This window comes from Oncorhynchus kisutch, linkage group LG20 (assembly GCF_002021735.2).
Source record: "Oncorhynchus kisutch isolate 150728-3 linkage group LG20, Okis_V2, whole genome shotgun sequence".
NCBI classification, from domain to species: domain Eukaryota; kingdom Metazoa; phylum Chordata; class Actinopteri; order Salmoniformes; family Salmonidae; genus Oncorhynchus; species Oncorhynchus kisutch.
Window position 1 is genome coordinate 12,666,564 of NC_034193.2, and position 20,022 is coordinate 12,686,585.

General features: G+C 43.9%; 1 protein-coding gene across 3 annotated transcripts in view; it reads left to right on the forward strand.

Annotated features, from left to right (window-relative positions):
- Positions 1-16,269, forward strand: part of LOC109866089 (protein quaking-A) — a 36,391-nt gene extending 20,122 nt beyond the window's left edge. Inside the window, exons 4-8 of one of the 3 annotated variants that reach the window (XR_004204469.1) lie at positions 4,552-4,695; positions 7,747-7,834; positions 8,032-8,328; positions 8,709-9,024; positions 14,630-16,269. Coding sequence is in view for 2 of the 3 variants with exons in the window: in XM_031799359.1 (XP_031655219.1) it covers positions 4,552-4,695; positions 7,747-7,834; positions 8,032-8,328; positions 8,950-9,050 (630 nt within the window). In the remaining variant the exon portion in view is untranslated. Of the gene's footprint in view, positions 1-4,551; positions 4,696-7,746; positions 7,835-8,031; positions 8,329-8,708; positions 9,387-14,629 lie in introns of those variants that run through there. The other 2 variants (XM_031799360.1, XM_031799359.1) reach the window with 2 other exon arrangements.
- The last annotated feature ends 3,753 nt before the right edge of the window (positions 16,270-20,022 follow it).

Below are 20,022 nucleotides of genomic sequence, written 5' to 3' on the forward strand. Positions count from 1 at the left end.
ATCTCCCTGGTCAGGGATGGCTTTGTATCCTTTTCATCTCCTCTGTCAGGGATGGCTCCGTATCCTTTTCATCTCCCTGGTCAGGGATGGCTCCGTATCCTTTTCATCTCCCTGGTCAGGGTTGGCTCCGTATCCTTTTCATCTCCCTGGTCAGGGTTGGCTCCGTATCCTTTTCATCTCCCTGGTCAGGGTTGGCTCCGTATCCTTTTCATCTCCCTGGTCAGGGATGGCTCCGTATCCTTTTCATCTCCCTGGTCAGGGATGGCTCCGTATCCTTTTCATCTCCCTGGTCAGGGATGGCTCCGTATCCTTTTCATCTCCCTGGTCAGGGATGGCTCTGTATCCTTTTCATCTCCCTGGTCAGGGATGGCTCCGTATCCTTTTCATCTCCCTGGTCAGGGATGGCTCCGTATCCTTTTCATCTCCCTGGTCAGGGATGGCTCCGTATCCTTTTCATCTCCCTGGTCAGGGATGGCTCCGTATCCTTTTCATCTCCTTGGTCAGGGTTGGCTCCGTATCCTTTTCATCTCCTTGGTCAGGGTTGGCTCCGTATCCTTTTCATCTCCCTGGTCAGGGTTGGCTCCGTATCCTTTTCATCTCCCTGGTCAGGGATGGCTCCTTATCCTTTTCATCTCCTTGGTCAGGGTTGGCTCCGTATCCTTTTCATCTCCCTGGTCAGGGATGGCTCCTTATCCTTTTCATCTCCTTGGTCAGGGTTGGCTCCGTATCCTTTTCATCTCCCTGGTCAGGGATGGCTCCTTATCCTTTTCATCTCCATGGTCAGGGTTGGCTCCGTATCCTTTTCATCTCCCTGGTCAGGGATGGCTCCTTATCCTTTTCATCTCCCTGGTCAGGGATGGCTCCGTATCCTTTTCATCTCCTTGGTCAGGGATGGCTCCGTATCCTTTTCATCTCCTTGGTCAGGGATGGCTCCGTATCCTTTTCATCTCCCTGGTCAGGGATGGCTCCGTATCCTTTTCATCTCCCTGGTCAGGGATGGCTCCGTATCCTTTTCATCTCCTTGGTAAGGGATGGCTCCGTATCATCTCCCTGGTCAGGGATGGCTCCATATCCTTTTCATCTCCCTGGTCAGGGATGGCTCCGTATCCTTTTCATCTCCTTGGTCAGGGATGGCTCCGTATCCTTTTCATCTCCTTGGTCAGGGATGGCTCCGTATCCTTTTCATCTCCCTGGTCAGGGATGGCTCCGTATCCTTTTCATCTCCTTGGTAAGGGATGGCTCCATATCCTTTTCATCTCCCTGGTCAGGGATGGCTCCATATCCTTTTCATCTCCTTGGTAAGGGAAGGCTCCATATCCTTTTCATCTCCCTGGTCAGGGATGGCTCCGTGTCATCTCCTTGGTAAGGGATGGCTCCATATCCTTTTCATCTCCCTGGTCAGGGATGGCTCCGTGTCATCTCCTTGGTCAGGGATGGCTCCATATCCTTTTCATCTCCTTGGTCAGGGTTGGCACCGTGTCATCTCCTTGGTCAGGGATGGCTCCGTGTCATCTCCTTGGGCAGGGATGGCTCCATATCCTTTTCATCTCCTTGGTCAGGGTTGGCTCCGTGTCATCTCCTTGGTCAGGGATGGCTCCATATCCTTTTCATCTCCCTGGTCAGGGATGGCTCTGTATCCTTTTCATCTCCTTCGTCAGGGTTGGCTCCGTATCCTTTTCCACCAGAACATCACAGGTGATGTGGTCCAGGACAGGCTTGATGGCTGACAGTGTCACTCATGTCTCTGAGGCAAGTGCATCTGTAAACTCGCTCAGAGGTTCAAGTAGCTGGCACAGTTGCTCCATGACACTTATGTCGGCATCCTTGGGCATCAGATGCCATGTTCCTCTTTCTCCAGCCAGTGTCGCACAGACCGGCTGCTGTTGGCTGAGGAAACGCTCAAGCATCTTGTGTGTAGATCCCCATTGGGTTACCACATCATGGATCAGAGCTTTCTGTGGCATGTTTCTCCTTCTCTTCCAGCTCCGTGAGAAGCCTTGGACCAGATGACGCAGGCCTTGACTGCTGTGTCAACTCTCTGAATTGTCAGAGACTTTGAGATGGCCAGGTTCAAATGATGGCCAAAGCACCCAAGCCACAGATCTGGGAACTCTTCAAAAGCCTTGATCATGTTTGTTGCGTGGTCTGTGGTAACGCAAACCAGGTCTTTCTCGTTGATCCCCCCACTCTTCCAGCATATTCTCAAAAAACTCTCTGATGTTGTGAGCTGAGTGATCTTCTGGGAAGAACTGTGTTTTCTTGGCAGTTTGATTCCAGTTGCCAGTCTAGGGTGAGGTAATGGATAGTGAAGCTGATGTAGGATTGACCACCCCCAGCTTTCACTGGTCCAGAGGTCAGTAGTTGCAGCAAGCCATGTGCCTTGAGCCAAACTTCTTCCAACATCTGTTTTAACCTGGTTGTACAGGTTTGGGATTTCAGTCATGGAAAATAATGTTTCTGATGACACTTTGTAGTGAGTCACGGCAACCTTCATCAGCCTCAGAAAGCCAGGCCTCTCAACAATGTGAAATGGCATCATGTCCTTTGCAATGTAATATGAAAGGGCTGCAGTGAGGTCTTGTGTATTTTTTGATGTGGGTGCATAAGCAGCCTGTCTTTTAAATGCTTGCTGGAGTGTCTGTCACAACTGTAGATGAGGAGGGACCAATAGCATCACTGGGTTTGCCTGCTGCACGTCCATCTCTGTAAACAAGGGAACAACAAGTGTATTATTATTATTACATTATAATTATTATTATTCACACAAACACAGTATATCTTCTGTGTTGCATTTGAGCATGTGCAATGACCCCATGCACAATTTACATAAATACAAATGAGTCTTAAGACAGTGATAGTAATTGCAATGAGCCCAACAATTGACATAAATACAGGAGTCTTGTAGAGGAGTCTGGTAGCGGAGTCTGGTAGCGGAGTCTGGTAGAGGAGTCTTGTATAGGAGTCTTGTATAGGAGTCTTGTAGAGGAGTCTGGTAGAGGAGTCTGGTAGAGGAGTCTGGTAGAGGAGTCTGGTAGAGGAGTCTGGTAGAGGAGTCTGGTAGAGGAGTCTGGTAGAGGAATCTATAGTGTTTCTCCCGTTGAAACACTTTTACAACCAAGTTGACGACTGCCTGATTTTAAATGAACGAAATATGTTGGTTGGGTGACTAAACTACAGAACCTTGTTATCGTGTTTAATGGACAAATAGTCTGCAGACACATGACGCATACAGCAGCAGAACAACGTGTCGTGTTCACACAAAACAAAAGCCACGCTGCGCCTGTGGCGGACTGTTGCTAACTTTGGTTGATGCTGGACAGAGTTTTTCAAACCGTGGTAATCAAACACACTTTTAATGATGATTCAAATTTGAAACGGGTAATACCGTGGTTTATCGTGAAACCGACTAAACGTTTCATCCCTGGTAGACATTCTGACCTTCATGAGGGGGATTATTCAATGAAATGGCTACACTGTAAAACCAAGTGTTTAGGATCTGAACACATAACTAAACGCTCTTCTGTAGCACGTTTTAAACACCTCAAGGCATTTAGCCAATGAAACGGCATCACAGTGTTTATATTATAAACACCAGAACGGGTTTAATCCTTGTAGCACCTTTTAAACACATGAGCACATTTATCTGTTTTAAACGCTAAACACTGGGTGTGAAGCCGTCATTTCCTATTTCCCAGCATGCCTTTCGAGGGAATGTGAGAGATACCCACTAATGACTGTGCTTGTTAGTGACAGAGACATGGTTCAATGACATCTATTCTTGAAGCCTTCACTAAGTGAATGTGTTTGAATTAAAACTAAACCCTTTATGACCTCATATTATACATTTCATAAGGACTTTAGTTACGGCCTCGCTATCCTTGACATTTTGGTCTGAAAATAATGGGCCACATCAGACCTGCAATTAACAGTACGCTGGTTTGTGAAGTGATTAGTAATTCCTATCGGAATCCAGCCAGAGGGAAGATATCCAAGAATTTGAATATTTGATCACAAAATCAACCTGAAACAATGGACGCTGGGAAATATGATAATGAGGCCACTACCGCGTCTGTTTCACTCTGAGAGACTTCAAGGAAAGGAACTCTACACAGTCGAGTAACAAGAGCACTTCGACTATTTGAAAATAATGATTGAATCAAATGTCCTGTTCAGTTATAGGTAGGTAAGGTGACAGACATTCTTAACCCTGATCTGAATAAAAGGCACACATTTTGTTTAGGACCACAGGACAGTAGGAAAGTAAACGAGATTGTTTCAAATCTGAACAGGAGATATAGGTGTTCTCCTGGTTGGAAAGCGACAGGAAAAAAGATGACTATCATGTTTAATCTAGCCTCAATGGCAAATCGAAATACCTAATGGTTGAGTTTTAAACACTGACATTTAGTTTATGAGTGTGTCACATGTTTCTGGTCTGACAGTGTACCGTGTCATTACAGAACTAATGTGGACAGTCTGCTGGGAAACGTAAACATGTTTTATGGATGAAGGAAGATGCTTCATAATATCATTGTTTTGTATGTGTATCAGGAAGAGCTGAACAGAGGGAAACCTAACTGGGAACACCTAAGTGAGGAACTTCATGTTCTCATCACAGTGGAAGACTCACACAACAGAGCTCAGATCAAACTACAAAGAGCTACCGCAGAGGTCAAGAAACTGCTCGTACCAGCTGTGAGTACCAAGAGTTTCATGATATAATTGTGTGTGTGTGTGTGTGTGTCTCTGTGTGTGTGTGTCTCTGTGTGTGTCTGTGTGTGTGTGTGTCTGTGTGTGTGTGTCTGTGTGTGTCTGTGTGTGTGTGTGTGTGTGTCTCTGTGTGTCTCTGTGTGTGTGTGTGTGTGTGTGTGTGTGTGTGTGTGTGTGTGTGTGTGTGTGTGTGTGTGTGTGTGTGTGTGTGTGTGTGTGTGTTGGGGAGTTGGGTAATTCGCCAGGCAGCATGTATAAAGGCGTAACCATGGTAATGCATGTGAAATTAGGGGATGAATGGAGAGACTGTTCACACTTTCTCTTCACTCTATCACTCCTTTCACTCCTCACACTTAATGAATTCCCTCTTCCTCTCTCTCTCTATTTTCTCACATCAACTCTTTCCATGTGTCCTCAACATTTCTCCCATTCTCTTAGCCTCCTACCCTCTCCCCACACCTCACACAGACACATTATTGCTAACAATGTTGCTCTACTGAAATTCAACTTTGAATAGAGTAGTTATGAACCCTCAAACAAACTCTCGGATCACACTGCATTGATTTACAGTAATATAACTAATGCCCCCTGTGAACTTATTCTGTCCCGCCCCCGTCTCTTAAATTGTCCAATCAGGGTGCAGTATCAACACCAGAGAGGTTATAATGATACATGTTAAAGGTCCATTGCAGACGTTTTTATCTCAATATCAAATTATTTCTGGGTAACAATTAAGTACCTTAATGTGATTGTTTTAAAATTAGAATTGTAAAACATTTACAAAAATAACTTCTTAGGAAAAAGCCATTTCTCCAACATGAGTTTTGCAGGGGAAACTTAAAACTAACTGTTATTGGCTGAGAGGTTTTTCGGTCTATTAACTAATTTACTGCATGGAAGGTCATGGAAGGTCATGGAAGGCCAAAACTCCATCCCACCAAAACAGGCTGAAATTACAGGTGGTCTTTTCAAGCAGCTCTTACACTAAAAGGGCATTATCATAATTTTCACAATTTAACAGTATTATTCCAACCTCATAGTGTGGAAATAAATATAAAACACAGGAAAATCACATTGTTGGCCTTTAACTTAACGCAGAAAATCAGAGTGTGTGGGTAGGGGTTAATGATACAGTTGAAGTCGGAAGTTTACATACACTTAGGTTGGAGTCATCAAAACTCATTTTTCAACCACTCCACAAATTTCGTTTAACAAACTATAGTTTTGTAGTGTATATAAACTTCCGACTTCAACTGTATCATTAACCCCTACCCACACACTCTGATTTTCTGCGTTAAGTTAAAGGCCAACAATGTGATTTTCCTGTGTTTTATACGGTTAGGACATCTACTTTGTGCATGACACAAGTCATTTTACCAACAGTTGCTTACAGACAAATTATTTCACTTATAATTCACTGTATCACAATTTCAGTGGGTCAGAAGTTTACACACACTAAGTTGACTGTGCCTTTAAACAGCTTGGAAAATTCCAGAAAATTACGTCATTGACATCATTTAAGTCAATTGGAGGTGTACTTGTGGATGTATTTCAAGGCCTACCTTCAAACTCAGTGCCTCTTTGCTTGACATCATGGAAAAATCCAAAGAAATCAGCCAAGACCTCAGAAAAACAATTGTAGACCTCCACAAGTCTGGTTGATCCTTGGGAGCAATTTCCAAACGCCTGAAGGTACCATATTCACCTGTACAAGCAATAGTACGCAAGTATAAACACCATGGGACCACGCAGCCGTCATACCGCTCAGGAAGGAGACGCGTTCTGTCTCCTAGAGATGAACGTACTTTGGTGCGAAAAGTGCAAATCATTCCCAGAACAACAGCAAAGGACCTTGTGAAGATGCTGGAGGAAACAGGTACAAAAGTATCTATATCCACAGTAAAACGAGTCCAATATCGACATAACCTGAAAGGCCGCTCAGCAAGGAAGAAGCCACTGCTCCAAAACCGCCATAAAGAAGCCAGACTACGGTTTGGAACTGCACATGGGGACAAAGATCGTACTTTTTGGAGAAATGTACTCTGGTCTGATGAAACAAAAATAGAACTGTTTGGCCATAATGACCATCGTTATGTTTGGAGGAGAAAGGGGGAGGCTTGCAAGCCGAAGAACACCATCCCATCCGTGAAGCACGGGGGTGGCAGCATGATGTTGTGGGGGTGCTTTGCTGCAGGAGGGACTGGTGCACTTCACAAAATAGATGGCAGCATGAGGCAGGAAATGTATGTGGATATATTGAAGCAACATCTCAAGACATCAGTCAGGAAGTTAAAGCTTGGTGGCAAATGGGTCTTCCAAATGGACAATGACCCCAAACATACTTCCAAAGTTATGGCAAAATGGCTTAAGGACAACAAGGTCAAGGTCTTGGAGTGGCCATCACAAAGCCCTGACCTCAATCCCATCAAAAATTTGTGGGCAGAACTGAAAAAGCTTATGTGAGCGAGGAGGCCTAAAAACCTGACTCAGTTACACCAGCATGGGCCAAAATTCAAAATTCACCCAACTTATTGTGGGAAGCTTATGGAAGGCTCCCCGAAACGTTTGACTCAAGTTAAACAATTTAAAGACAATGCTACTAAATACTAATTGAGTGTATGTAAACTTCTGACCCACTGGGAATGTGATGAAAGAAATAAAAGCTGAAATAAATCATTCTCTCTACTGCTATTCTGACATTTCACATTCTTAAAATAAAGTGGTGAACCTAACTGACGTAAGACAGGGAATTTCTACTAGGATTAAATGTCAAGAATTGAAAAACTGAGTTTAAATGTATTTGGCTAAGGTGTATGTAAACTTCCAACTTCAACTGTATCTGTTAGTTTAACCTGACCTAGCTGTACATCCCTCACAATATGTTGGCCAGAGCGTAGCATAATCCAACCTTCAACCAACTGTGTGTGTGTGTGTGTGTGTGTGTGTGTGTGTGTGTGTGTGTGTGTGTGTGTGTGTGTGTGTGTGTGTGTGTGTGTGTGTGTGTGTGTGTGTGTGTGTGTGTGTGTGTGTGTGTAGGCTGATGGAGAGGACAGTCTAAAAAAGATGCAGCTAATGGAGCTCGCCATTCTCAACGGAACCTACAGAGACGCCAACATCAAGCAACGTAAGGATGACATCATGAAGCGCCTGTCCTGAAACTGACTTTTTGAGGGAGGTGTTTTTTTCATCTAGTAATGGATTGTCTATTTGTTCTTTCTCTCGGTCTCTCTCTCTCTCTCTATGTTTCTGTGGGTGTGTGTCTGTGTGTGTGGCTGTGTCTGTGGGTGTGTCTGTGTGTGTGTGGGTGCATGATGTGTGTAGCCACTATGGCCTTCTCCCTAGCCTCCTCTCAGCAGCCTCGGCTCATCTCCAGTCCCTCCCCTGTCATGCAGCAGGCTATGCGGAGCCCTGCCCCTGGTCAACAGCCCAACCTCATGCCTCACCTGATTCGTCAGATCCAGAGTCAGCAGGCCCTCATGCAAGGAGCCAATCAGCACGCAGCACTGATGCAGCAATCACCTGAATCAGGAGGGTTCTTCTACGCTCCCTACGAATATTCCCCCTACACCCTAACTCCATCTATACTAGAATACCCCATGGACACTACTGGTGTACTAGGTAAACACAGATACACTGATACACTGATACAGACACACAATTATAGCATGAAACTCTTGGTACTCACAGCTGGTACGAGCAGTTTCTTGACCTCTGCGGTAGCTCTTTGTAGTTTGATCTGAGCTCTGTTGTGTGAGTCTTCCACTGTGATGAGAACATGAAGTTCTTCACTTAGGTGTTCCCAGATAGGTTTCCCTCTGTTCAGCTCACACACACACACACACACACACACACACACACACACACACACACACACACACACACACACACACACACACACACACACACACACACACACACACACACAGATCAAGTTGATTTGGGCATGAGGGTTGTGTTGTTGTGTTGTGACCTTGTTCTATTTCTCTCTCTGTCTCCAGGTATGGCTTTCCAAACCAAAGGCTGAGAGATCAACTCTCTCCTACACATGGACCTCTCACACACGCACACATACACACACACACACACACACACACACACACACACACACTGGACAGGCTTATCTGAAATGGGCCTCTTGTCTGTCTTCTTAATGATTCTGTCACTGTTTGATGATGTCACTGTTTGATGATGTCACTGTTAACCTCCTGTGTTTTGGTGATGTGGTTGCGCGGTGAGCAGGAGCGATGACGGCTCAGGTGCAACGCCACAATATGAGAGCCCATCCTTACCAAAGAGTAGTGAACACCGACAGAGGTCAGTTAGATCACCAGACTGTGTGAGTGGGAATACGCATTCGTGAGTGGTTTTGATTGTGTTTGCTCGACAGTGTGTGTGTGTCCGTCAGTTGACCTATGTGTGCCGCCTGCTAAGAGAGGAATGAGACCAGAATGTGAGAGGAAAGTCAAACAGTGGGGCTGTGTGTAAATGTCTAACAACAGTCTGTTGTCCCCTGCTTTTAGAATGGACCTTTCCTCCATCTGACTGTGACCTTGTGATTCTCAGAGTTCTGAGAGCTCTCTTTACATACTATGTTTCTCACTCTCTTTCACACTGTCTCTCCTCTCTACTCTTTATCTCCTCTCCCCTCTCCCCTCTCTCTCTGTCCTTCTCTCTCTGTCCTCTCCTCTCTACTCTTTCTCTCCTCTCCCCTCTCTCTCTGTCCTTTTCTCTCTGTCCTTCTCTCTCTGTCCTCTCCTCTCTACTCTTTCTCTCCTCTCCCCTCTCTCTCTGTCCTTCTCTCTCTGTCCTTCTCTCTCTGTCCTCTCCTCTCTACTCTTTCTCTCCTCTCCCCTCTCTCTCTGTCCTTCTCTCTCTGCCCTTCTCTCTCTGTCCTCTCCTCTCTACTCTTTCTCTCCTCTCCCCTCTCTCTCCCCTCTCTCTCTGTCCTCTCCTCTCTCTGTCCTCTCCTCTCTACTCTTTATCTCCTCTCCCCTCTCTCTCTGTCCTTCCATCTCTGTCCTCTCCTCTCTCTATCCTCTCCTCTCTACTCTTTCTCTCCTCTCCCCTCTCTCTCTGTCCTTCTCTCTCTGTCCTCTCCTCTCTCTGTCCTTCTCTCTCTGTCCTTCTATCTCTGTCCTCTCCTCTCTCTATCCTCTCCTCTCTACTCTTTCTCTCCTCTCCCCTCTCTCTCTGTCCTTCTCTCTCTGTCCTTCTCTCTCTGTCCTCTCCCCTCTCTCTCTGTCCTCTCCTCTCTCTGTCCTCTCCTCTCTCTGTCCTCTCCTCTCTCTCCCCTCTCCCTCCTCCTTTATATATATATATACACACACACACACAGTTCAAGACGGAAGTTTACATACACCTTAGCCAAATAGATTTAAACTCAATTTTTCACAATTCCTGACATTTAATCCTAGACAAAAAATCCCTGTCTTAGGTCAGTTAGGATCACCACTTTATTTTAGGAATGTGAAATGTCAGAATAATAGTAGAGAGAATGATTTATTTCAGCTTTTATTTATTTCATCACATTCCCTGTTTACTCAATTAGTATTTAGTAACATTGCCTTTACATTGTTTTAGTTGGGTGAATTTTGGCCCATTCCTCATGACAGAGCTGGTGTAACTAAGTCAGGTTTGTAGGCCTCCTTGCTCGCCCACGCTTTTTCAGTTCTGCCCACAAATGTTCTATAGTATTGAGGTCAGGGCTTTGTGAAGGCCACTCCAATACCTTGACTTTGTTGTCCTTAAGCCATTTTGCCACAACTTTGGAAATATGCTTACGGTCATTGTCCATTTGGAAGACCCATCTGCGACCAAGCTTTATTCTTCCTGACTGATGTCTTGAGATGTTGCTTCAATATATCCACATAATTTTCCCTCATCATGAAGCCATCTATTTTGTGAAGTGCACCAGTCCCTTCTGCAGCAAAGCACCCCCACAACATGATGTTGCCACCCCAGTGCTTCACGGTTGGGATGATATTCTTCGGCTTGCAAGCCTCCCCCTTTTTCCTCCAAATATAACGATGGTCATTATGGCCAAACAGTTCTATTTTTGTTTCATCAGACCAGAGGACATTTCTCCAAAAAGTACGATCTTTGTCCCCATGTGCAGTTGCAAACCGAAAGTCTGGCTTTTTTATGGTGGTTTTGGAGCAGTGGCTTCTTCCTTGCTGAGCAGCCTTTCAGGTTATGTCGATATAGGACTTGTTTTACTGTGGATATAAATACTTTGGTACCTGTTTCCTCCAGCATCTTCACAAGGTCGTTTGCTGTTGTTCTGGGATTGATTTGCACTTTTTCGCACCAAAGTACGTTCATCTCTAGGAGACAGAACGTATCTTCTGCCTCCTTCCTACTATTTGTTTGTACAGATGAACGTTTTACCTTCAGGCGTTTGGAAATTGCTCCCAAGGATGAACCAGACTTGTGGAGGTCTACAATTTTTTTTGCTGAGGTCTTGGCTGATTTCATTTGATTTTCCCAAGCAAATAGGCACTGAGTTTGAAGGTAGGCCTCCAATGTACACCTCCAATTGACTCAAATTATGTCAATTAGCCTATCAGAAGCTTCTAAAACCATGACATAATTTTCTGGAATTTTATAAGCTGTTAATAGGCACAGTCAACTTAGTGTATGTAAAATTCTGACCCACTGGAATTGTGATACAGTGTGATATAAGCGAAATAATCTGTAAACAATTGTTGGAAAAATTACTTGTTTCATGCACAAAGTAGATGTCCTAACCGACTTGCCAAAACTATAGTTTGTTAACAAGAAATTTGTGAAGTGGTTGAAAAACAAGTTTTAATGACTCTAACCTGTGTATGTAAACTTGCAACTTCAACTGTATATACATACATACATACAGAACCAGTCAAAAGTTTGGACACACCCACTCATTCAAGGGTTTTTCTTTATTTGTACTATTTTCTACATTATAAATAATAATAGTGAAGACATCAAAACTATGAAATAACACACATGGAATCATGTAGTTAGCAAAAATTGTTAAACAAATAAAAATATATTTGAGATTTCTCAAAATAGACACCCTTTGCCTTGATGACAGCTTTGCACACTCTTGGCATTCTCTCAACCTGCTTCATGAGGAATGCTTTTCCTACAGTCTTGAAGGAGTTCCCACATATGCTGAGTACTTGTTGGCTGCTTTTCCCTCACTCTGTCCAACTCATACCAATCCATCTCAGTTGGGTTAGGACCATCACTCTTCTTCTTGGTCAAATAACCCTTACACAGAATGGAGTTGTGTTTTGGGTCATTGTCCTGTTGAAAAACAAATGATAGTCCCACTAAGCTCAAACCAGATGGGATGGTGAATGCTGTGGTAGCCATACTGGTTAAGTGTGCATTGAATTCTAAATAAATAACAGACAGTGTCACCAGCAAAGCACCATCACACCACCTCCTCCTCCATGCTTCATGGTGGGAACCACACATGCAGAGATCATCCATTCACTTACTCTGCATCTCACAAAGACAGCGGTTGGAACCAAAAATCTTACATTTGGATTCATCAGACCAAAGGACAGATTTCCACCAGCTGGTCTAATGTACATTGCTCGTGTTTCGTGGCTCAAGCAAGTCTCTTCTTCTTATTGGTGTCCTTTAGTAGTGGTTTCTTTGCAGAAATTTGACCGTGAAGGCCTATTTCACGCAGTCTCCTCTGAACAGTTGAGGTTGGGATGTGTCTATTACTTGAACTCTGTGAAGCATTTATTTGGGCTGCAATCTGAAGTGCAGTTAACTCTAATGAACTTATCCTTTGCAGCAGAGGTAACTCTGGGTCTTCCTTTCCTGTGGCGGTCCTCATAAGAGCCAGTTTCATCATAGCTCTGGATGGTTTTGGCTACTGCACTTGAGGAAACATCCAAAGTTCTTGAAATGTTCCAGATTGACTGACCTTCATGTCTTAAAGTCATGATGGACTGTCATTTCTCTTTGCTTATATGGACTTGGTCTTGGTCAAACGCATTAAGAAGGAAAGAAATTCCACAAATGTACTTTTAACAAGGCGCACCTGTTAATTTAAATGCATTCCAGGTGACTACCTCATGAATGCCAAGAGTGTGCAAAGCTGTCATCAAGGCAAATGGTGGCTACTTTGAAGAATCTCAAATATAACATATATTTTAATTTGTTGAACACTTTTTTAGCTACTACATGATTCCGTATGTGTTATTTCATAGTTTTGATGTCTTCACTATTATTATACAATGTAGAAAATACTACAAATAAAGAAAAACCCTAGAATGAGAAGGTGTGTCCCTTGCTCTCTCTCTCTCTCTCTCTCTCTCTCTTTCTCTCTGTCTCTCTCTCTCTCTCTGTCTCTCTCTCTCTCTCTCTCTCTTTCTCTGTCTCTCTCTTTCTCTGTCTCTCTCTCTCTCTCTCTCTCTGTCTCTCTCTCTCTCTCTCTCTCTCTCTCTCTCTCTCCTGGTTATTTCACTACTGTTCAACCTTAGAGACAAGTAGTCATCTCTTTTTATATTGTCTTAAATTACACCATTCCTTTCATTTGATTTTGTCTTTTATTTATTGATGTGGTTTTATAATGATTGTTTTGTGGATCTCGTGGATCAGAGACATACAGTACTTGAAGCTGAAACAGCCACCTCATAACCGTACTCCATATGATCCTACACTGTGTAGTATATGACCCTATATTTCAAAACGACTACTGAAATCTCTATTAGGAGATTTCCGTAGTGTGTGTGTGTGTAAAGTAAGCAATACTGGACCTTCGGGGTAGGGATGGGTTTACATGAGAGAGAATTTAGATAGACATTCCGTTGTCATCTCATTGTGCGTAGCCTGTTCTTTTTTAGATAATTGTCGTTTTTGCTCATGTGCTTTCCAAAAATAAATGGATGTTTTCTATAGAGTTTAGACTGTAGACTTGAAGCTCTAATTCATATTTATGAAGCAAACGGTTCAAGGGTTGTTTCGAGTATACCTTTGTGTGTTAAAGTGATGTTGGTGTATTCTTGGTGTCACTTTGGCAACAGTAGGACTTGCCTTGCTGTGTGTCAGCTATAGTTTAACTGGTGTACATAGAGAACCAAAGATGGAGATTTAAAAAATAAATAATAATAATAATCTGAAAACCAATGTAAATTATTATAATTTGAAAATATCTGTTCTTAATTCCTTCCAAAAACCACATCTCTTAGCATGTCTTGGCTCTCTGTTAACTGCAGGCCTCGTTTCTTCTCTAATGCTTAACAGCAGTCTGGAAATCATCGCCAGATCATTTTTAATAAATTAATTGGTCATCATTGCATTTGGTCTTTTCTGTGAAGACACCATAACGTTACACCGTGACTACTGCTAACCACTGCTGAACCCAACCTCCAGGACCTAGTGGTCGTTTCACATGTCTGATCTAGTCCATCAAGGCATTGATGATTAGAACTAGATTATGTGAGACTGGGTTGAGAAACACACTGGGTGAGTCAGAGCAGCCTTAGACGTCAGTGACACTGTCACACCCTCACAAGAAACCATACCCTCTGCTCTCTCCATGGTTTCTCAGTCTGTAATGCAGCTAGCCTCACTGTAACGGTGTTCAAACCTTCTACAAAGGCTCTTTTACCATGCCTTCATTAGCAATACATAAGCATTCACAAGTACCTATGTCAGCAGTCACTGGTTGGCATCTCACATCGTGTCACTTCATGCAGATGCCAGAGTTTATGTCAACCTGCGGCTACTGACTTGTAACTGTCAATGTAGTGAAGGTGTTGTGTGTTTGTGTGACTGGAGTAGATCTTTCATGTGGTCATCTTGACACCACTAGCTGACACTAATCTCTTTCTATCTTTTTCTGTGTGTCTTTTTTATGTTCTCATTTCTTTGTGTGTGTCCGTCTGTCTCCTAACCCCCCCCCCCACCCCCCCAGCTGCCACGGCAACTAATCCCTGACCTCTGCCCACTGATGACCCACCCGTCTCCGCCCGTGCCTCGCTCGTTGCCATGCTCTGGACAGCAGCCACGCCCCTCCCCCAGAGTCACCTCTGCCTAACCAACCAGAGACCAGCGGCCATGGTAACGAACCTTCAGGACCCAATCAGGACCCAGTCACCAGCCACACCCACCCAAACACTACACTATCAAGCCATGTGCCCCTTTTAAAGGAAACCCCACAGCCAAACCACCCAACCACAACCCCTTTAACCAAATCTCCCCAATCTGCACTGGTCAGATAACCTGGCTCTATTCCTTGCCCTGCACTGAGTCGATGTGGAGCTATAATATTATAATAATTCAATAATCCAAAAAATAACAGTCATATGTGTGATAATAATTATACTTGTCGAGCACACTGACCCTCCACGGCCACTAGTCTGACTGTCCCTGTACTCAAAACGTCACTGTCACACAAAACTTTACTACACCAGTTTCACACGATGTCCTCTCTAAGACTAGAGTCTCGACTGTTGCACCATGCCTGCCTTTCGACAGTGAGCTGAGCCTATCTAATGTGTTAGATCTAAGCTCTCCGGGTATAGTCTCAACCACAACGTCACAGTATTATAGAAATGCGGAGAACCAAGTGCCTTTTAGTTATTTAAATAGATCTGTTACAGACCAGCCTTTTTATGAAGGCTTTCTAACCTCCATGAAAGAGGAATAACCTGATGCCATCTTTTCTATCTCTCAACACAGTGAAAGAGATGTGTATTTTACAGAAACCATCTCAATGTTGTGATTTAACATAAACCCACATGTCTTCTGGGTTTAGAGTGAAGTGCCAAAGGGGTTGTTCCTTCCGTCTGTGCAGTAGGACCTTCTCAGAACAGTATTAATGTTGTGTGTTTATTTTATTTTGGGGAGTGGTGTTTATGTATTTGTGTGTGTGTGTGTGTGTGTCTGCCTTTGAGAACACACTCTATCGTATAGTGTTGTGTTATTAGATGTGTGTGTGTTACATATTTGAGCCCCTAACTAGCCTCTTGCCAAGCGGTTGTTTTTACTCCACACAAACCGTCTCCTTCAAGACAAAACATGGACAATACTGTACAACATCTGTAACATCTGTTTTATAATGCAATTTTATATTATATTTTTTATGTGAGAAATAACATTAAATTATGTTTTCAGATAAGAACAGTATACCTTACTATGAATATATTTTTTCATTCAGTTTAAGAGCTAATATTGCCTCCAACCAATGTGCCATTCACAAAGTGTCCGGAGTGTTTTTAAAAGTCCTGATATACTGAAAACCTTCAAATGTTCTGGAAGATTCTTGTTTTTCAAGTTAATCTCAGTGTTGCTTACCTTCTGTAACGTCTGTGTGTAAAGGAGGATTAACTCTGTAGTACTGAATATTAATCTACTCTTTGTACTAACTGACCCGTCCTGTACTGTTAACCTCTTTACTCATATCTGTCTCTGCTTTGGTTTCTTTTCAAATATAAACTTGTGTGAATCAGATCATTAAAAAGTGTTGTTAATGTTTAACGTTTTAACAGCTGGTAATAATAATAATAACTCTTTGTACTGGAAAACGATAACATATTATTAAACTGGTAGTTTAAAAAAAAACTAACAAACTTTGTCACTTTTTCTCTGTAGCATCTAAAGTTTCCTCAGAGCTTCCTTTCTGCGTACTAATCTTAGACACACTGCAGATACTATTGGAATACACTTATATACTTTAGAAAGAAAGTAGGTCAGACATACTTGTTCCCCCTTCCCCCTCATCTCTCTGGCTCTCTCCCACTCAAACAGCTAGACAGATTTTAAAAAGGAGATTCCAAGGTGATGGGCAATCTGAAGCAAATCGATTGTGCAACCTAACCTCACTCACTCACTCACTCACACCTACCCACACACAAACATGCAAACACATCTGCTGAGCGAACTATACTGGAACACTGTGGCTCTCCCTAACGTATAGTATCTCTCTCATTCCACGGTTAATTACAGCCATGTGTCATATTTCAACTGCTGTACATTCTCTGTCTCGAAGACTGCACCCAAGCACACATACAGTATATAGACCTATAAAATATTTATTTGACAGGGCTGTCAGTGGGTTGTTCTCTCCCTGCCCTTCCTGCACCCTCTCTGGGTGTAATTGAGGTAATTGAGCCCCAGGCTTGGCTCTGGGCCTGTGTTCCCGGATACTGCCCCTGCAGCTGTTGGGGGAGAAGGAGTATGATCTGGCAACCCGCTGGACTAGAGTGTGGGAGCTAGAACATCAATATGACATTCCTATGGAAGGAGAGTGGGCTAAAAGAGAAAGATTGAGAATGAGTGCGAGGGAGAAGAAGAAATGCCAAGGAATAGAAGATAAAAGGTTTGCCTTTCCCCATGTGCTCCCTTTTCCTACTGCGTCATTCTCCCATTTGGGGTTTGAGGCAGATGCACCTGTCAGAAACATCTAGAACAGTGTGTGTGTGTGTGTGCTCAATCTTGGCTGTTCCTGTTTTGTCTAGTTTTATGATGTTCAGTCCAGGATCCAGTGGTGGAAAAAGTACCTTAATAGAAAATTACTCAAGTGAAAGTAACCCAGTAAAATACTACTTGAGTAAAAGTCAAAAGTATTTTGTTTTAAATATACTTAAATATCAAAAGTAAATGTAATTGCTAAAATATACTTAAATATCAAAAGTAAAAGTATAAATCGATTCAAATTCCTTATATTAAGCAAACGTGGATAGCCAGGGGCACACCTACACTCAGACATCATTTACAAACGTGGATAGCCAGGGGCACACCTACACTCAGACATCATTTACAAACGTGGATAGCCAGGGGCACACCTACACTCAGACATCATTTACAAACGTGGATAGCCAGGGGCACACCTACACTCAGACATCATTTACAAACGTGGATAGCCAGGGGCACACCTACACTCAGACATCATTTACAAACGTGGATAGCCAGGGGCACACCTACACTCAGACATCATTTACAAACGTGGATAGCCAGGGGCACACCTACACTCAGACATCATTTACAAACGTGGATAGCCAGGGGCACACCTACACTCAGACATCATTTACAAACGTGGATAGCCAGGGGCACACCTACACTCAGACATCATTTACAAACGTGGATAGCCAGGGGCACACCTACACTCAGACATCATTTACAAACGTGGATAGCCAGGGGCACACCTACACTCAGACATCATTTACAAACGTGGATAGCCAGGGGCACACCTACACTCAGACATCATTTACAAACGTGGATAGCCAGGGGCACACCTACACTCAGACATCATTTACAAACGTGGATAGCCAGGGGCACACCTACACTCAGACATCATTTACAAACGTGGATAGCCAGGGGCACACCTACACTCAGACATCATTTACAAACGTGGATAGCCAGGGGCACACCTACACTCAGACATCATTTACAAACGTGGATAGCCAGGGGCACACCTACACTCAGACATCATTTACAAACGTGGATAGCCAGGGGCACACCTACACTCAGACATCATTTACAAACGTGGATAGCCAGGGGCACACCTACACTCAGACATCATTTACAAACGTGGATAGCCAGGGGCACACCTACACTCAGACATCATTTACAAACGTGGATAGCCAGGGGCACACCTACACTCAGACATCATTTACAAACGTGGATAGCCAGGGGCACACCTACACTCAGACATCATTTACAAACGTGGATAGCCAGGGGCACACCTACACTCAGACATCATTTACAAACGTGGATAGCCAGGGGCACACCTACACTCAGACATCATTTACAAACGTGGATAGCCAGGGGCACACCTACACTCAGACATCATTTACAAACGTGGATAGCCAGGGGCACACCTACACTCAGACATCATTTACAAACGTGGATAGCCAGGGGCACACCTACACTCAGACATCATTTACAAACGTGGATAGCCAGGGGCACACCTACACTCAGACATCATTTACAAACGTGGATAGCCAGGGGCACACCTACACTCAGACATCATTTACAAACGTGGATAGCCAGGGGCACACCTACACTCAGACATCATTTACAAACGTGGATAGCCAGGGGCACACCTACACTCAGACATCATTTACAAACGTGGATAGCCAGGGGCACACCTACACTCAGACATCATTTACAAACGTGGATAGCCAGGGGCACACCTACACTCAGACATCATTTACAAACGTGGATAGCCAGGGGCACACCTACACTCAGACATCATTTACAAACGAAGCATTTATGTTTAGTTAGTCAGCCCGATCAGAGGCAGTAGGGATGACCAGGGATGTTCTCTTGATAAGTGTGTGAATTGGACAATTTTCCTGTCCTGCTAAGCATTCCAAATGTAACGAGTACTTTTGGGTGTCAGGGGAAATGTACATTTTTTTCTTAACGAATGTAGTGAAGTAAAAGTCTATCAATATAAATAGTAAAAGTATTTTAACACCACTGCCAGTATCTCTCAGACCATCGCCAGACCATGTGGTAAGCTCCTCTCCTCTCTGTCTAATCTAACCTACAGACAATGCTAGCCCACAGCTTCCAACACTCGGATAACCATGTCATTGCTACCTTGAAAGGAAATTCCATATAGCAAGTCAAAACGCACCAATATCTGGGAATTTGAGTGAGTAAGAAGCTGAGCTTCACTAATCATGTTGAGAAGCTGGTAAAGAAGCTCAAGTTGGGCCTCCCGAGTGGCGTGGCGGTCTAAGGCGTCACTACAGACCCAGGTTCGATCCCAGGCTGTGCACACAATTGGCCCAGCATCGTTCGTTCGGGTTAGGGGAGTGTTTGGCCGGCCAGGATTTCCTTGTCCCATCACGCTCTAGCGACTCCTTGTGGAGGACCGGGCGCCTGTAAGCTGACCTCGGTCGCCAGCTGGACGGTGTTTCCTCCAACACATTGGTGCGGCTGGCTTCCCGGCTTAAGCGAGCAGTGTCAAGAAGCAGTGCGGCTTGGCAGGGTCGTGTTTCGGAGGACGCATGGTTCTGGACCTTCGCCTTTCCCGAGTCCATAGGGGAGTTGCAGCGATGAGACAAGACTGTAACTACCAATCGGATATCACAAAATTGGGGAGAGAAAGTGGTAACAAAAAAAAAGAAGCTCATGTTGAGAATAGGTTTTTATTACCTTTCATAAGGATTGTTATTCTTTGGAGCCAGAAAAGTGCTGATACGGTGTTCATTCCTGTCTGTGTTGGACTACAGGGATGTCTTTTACATGCAAACCTCAAGTTCTACCCTGAAGACACTTGATTCTGTGTAGCATGCAGCCTTTAAGATTGCCACCAACCAAATACGTCTCACACATTACTGCGATCTCTATAGT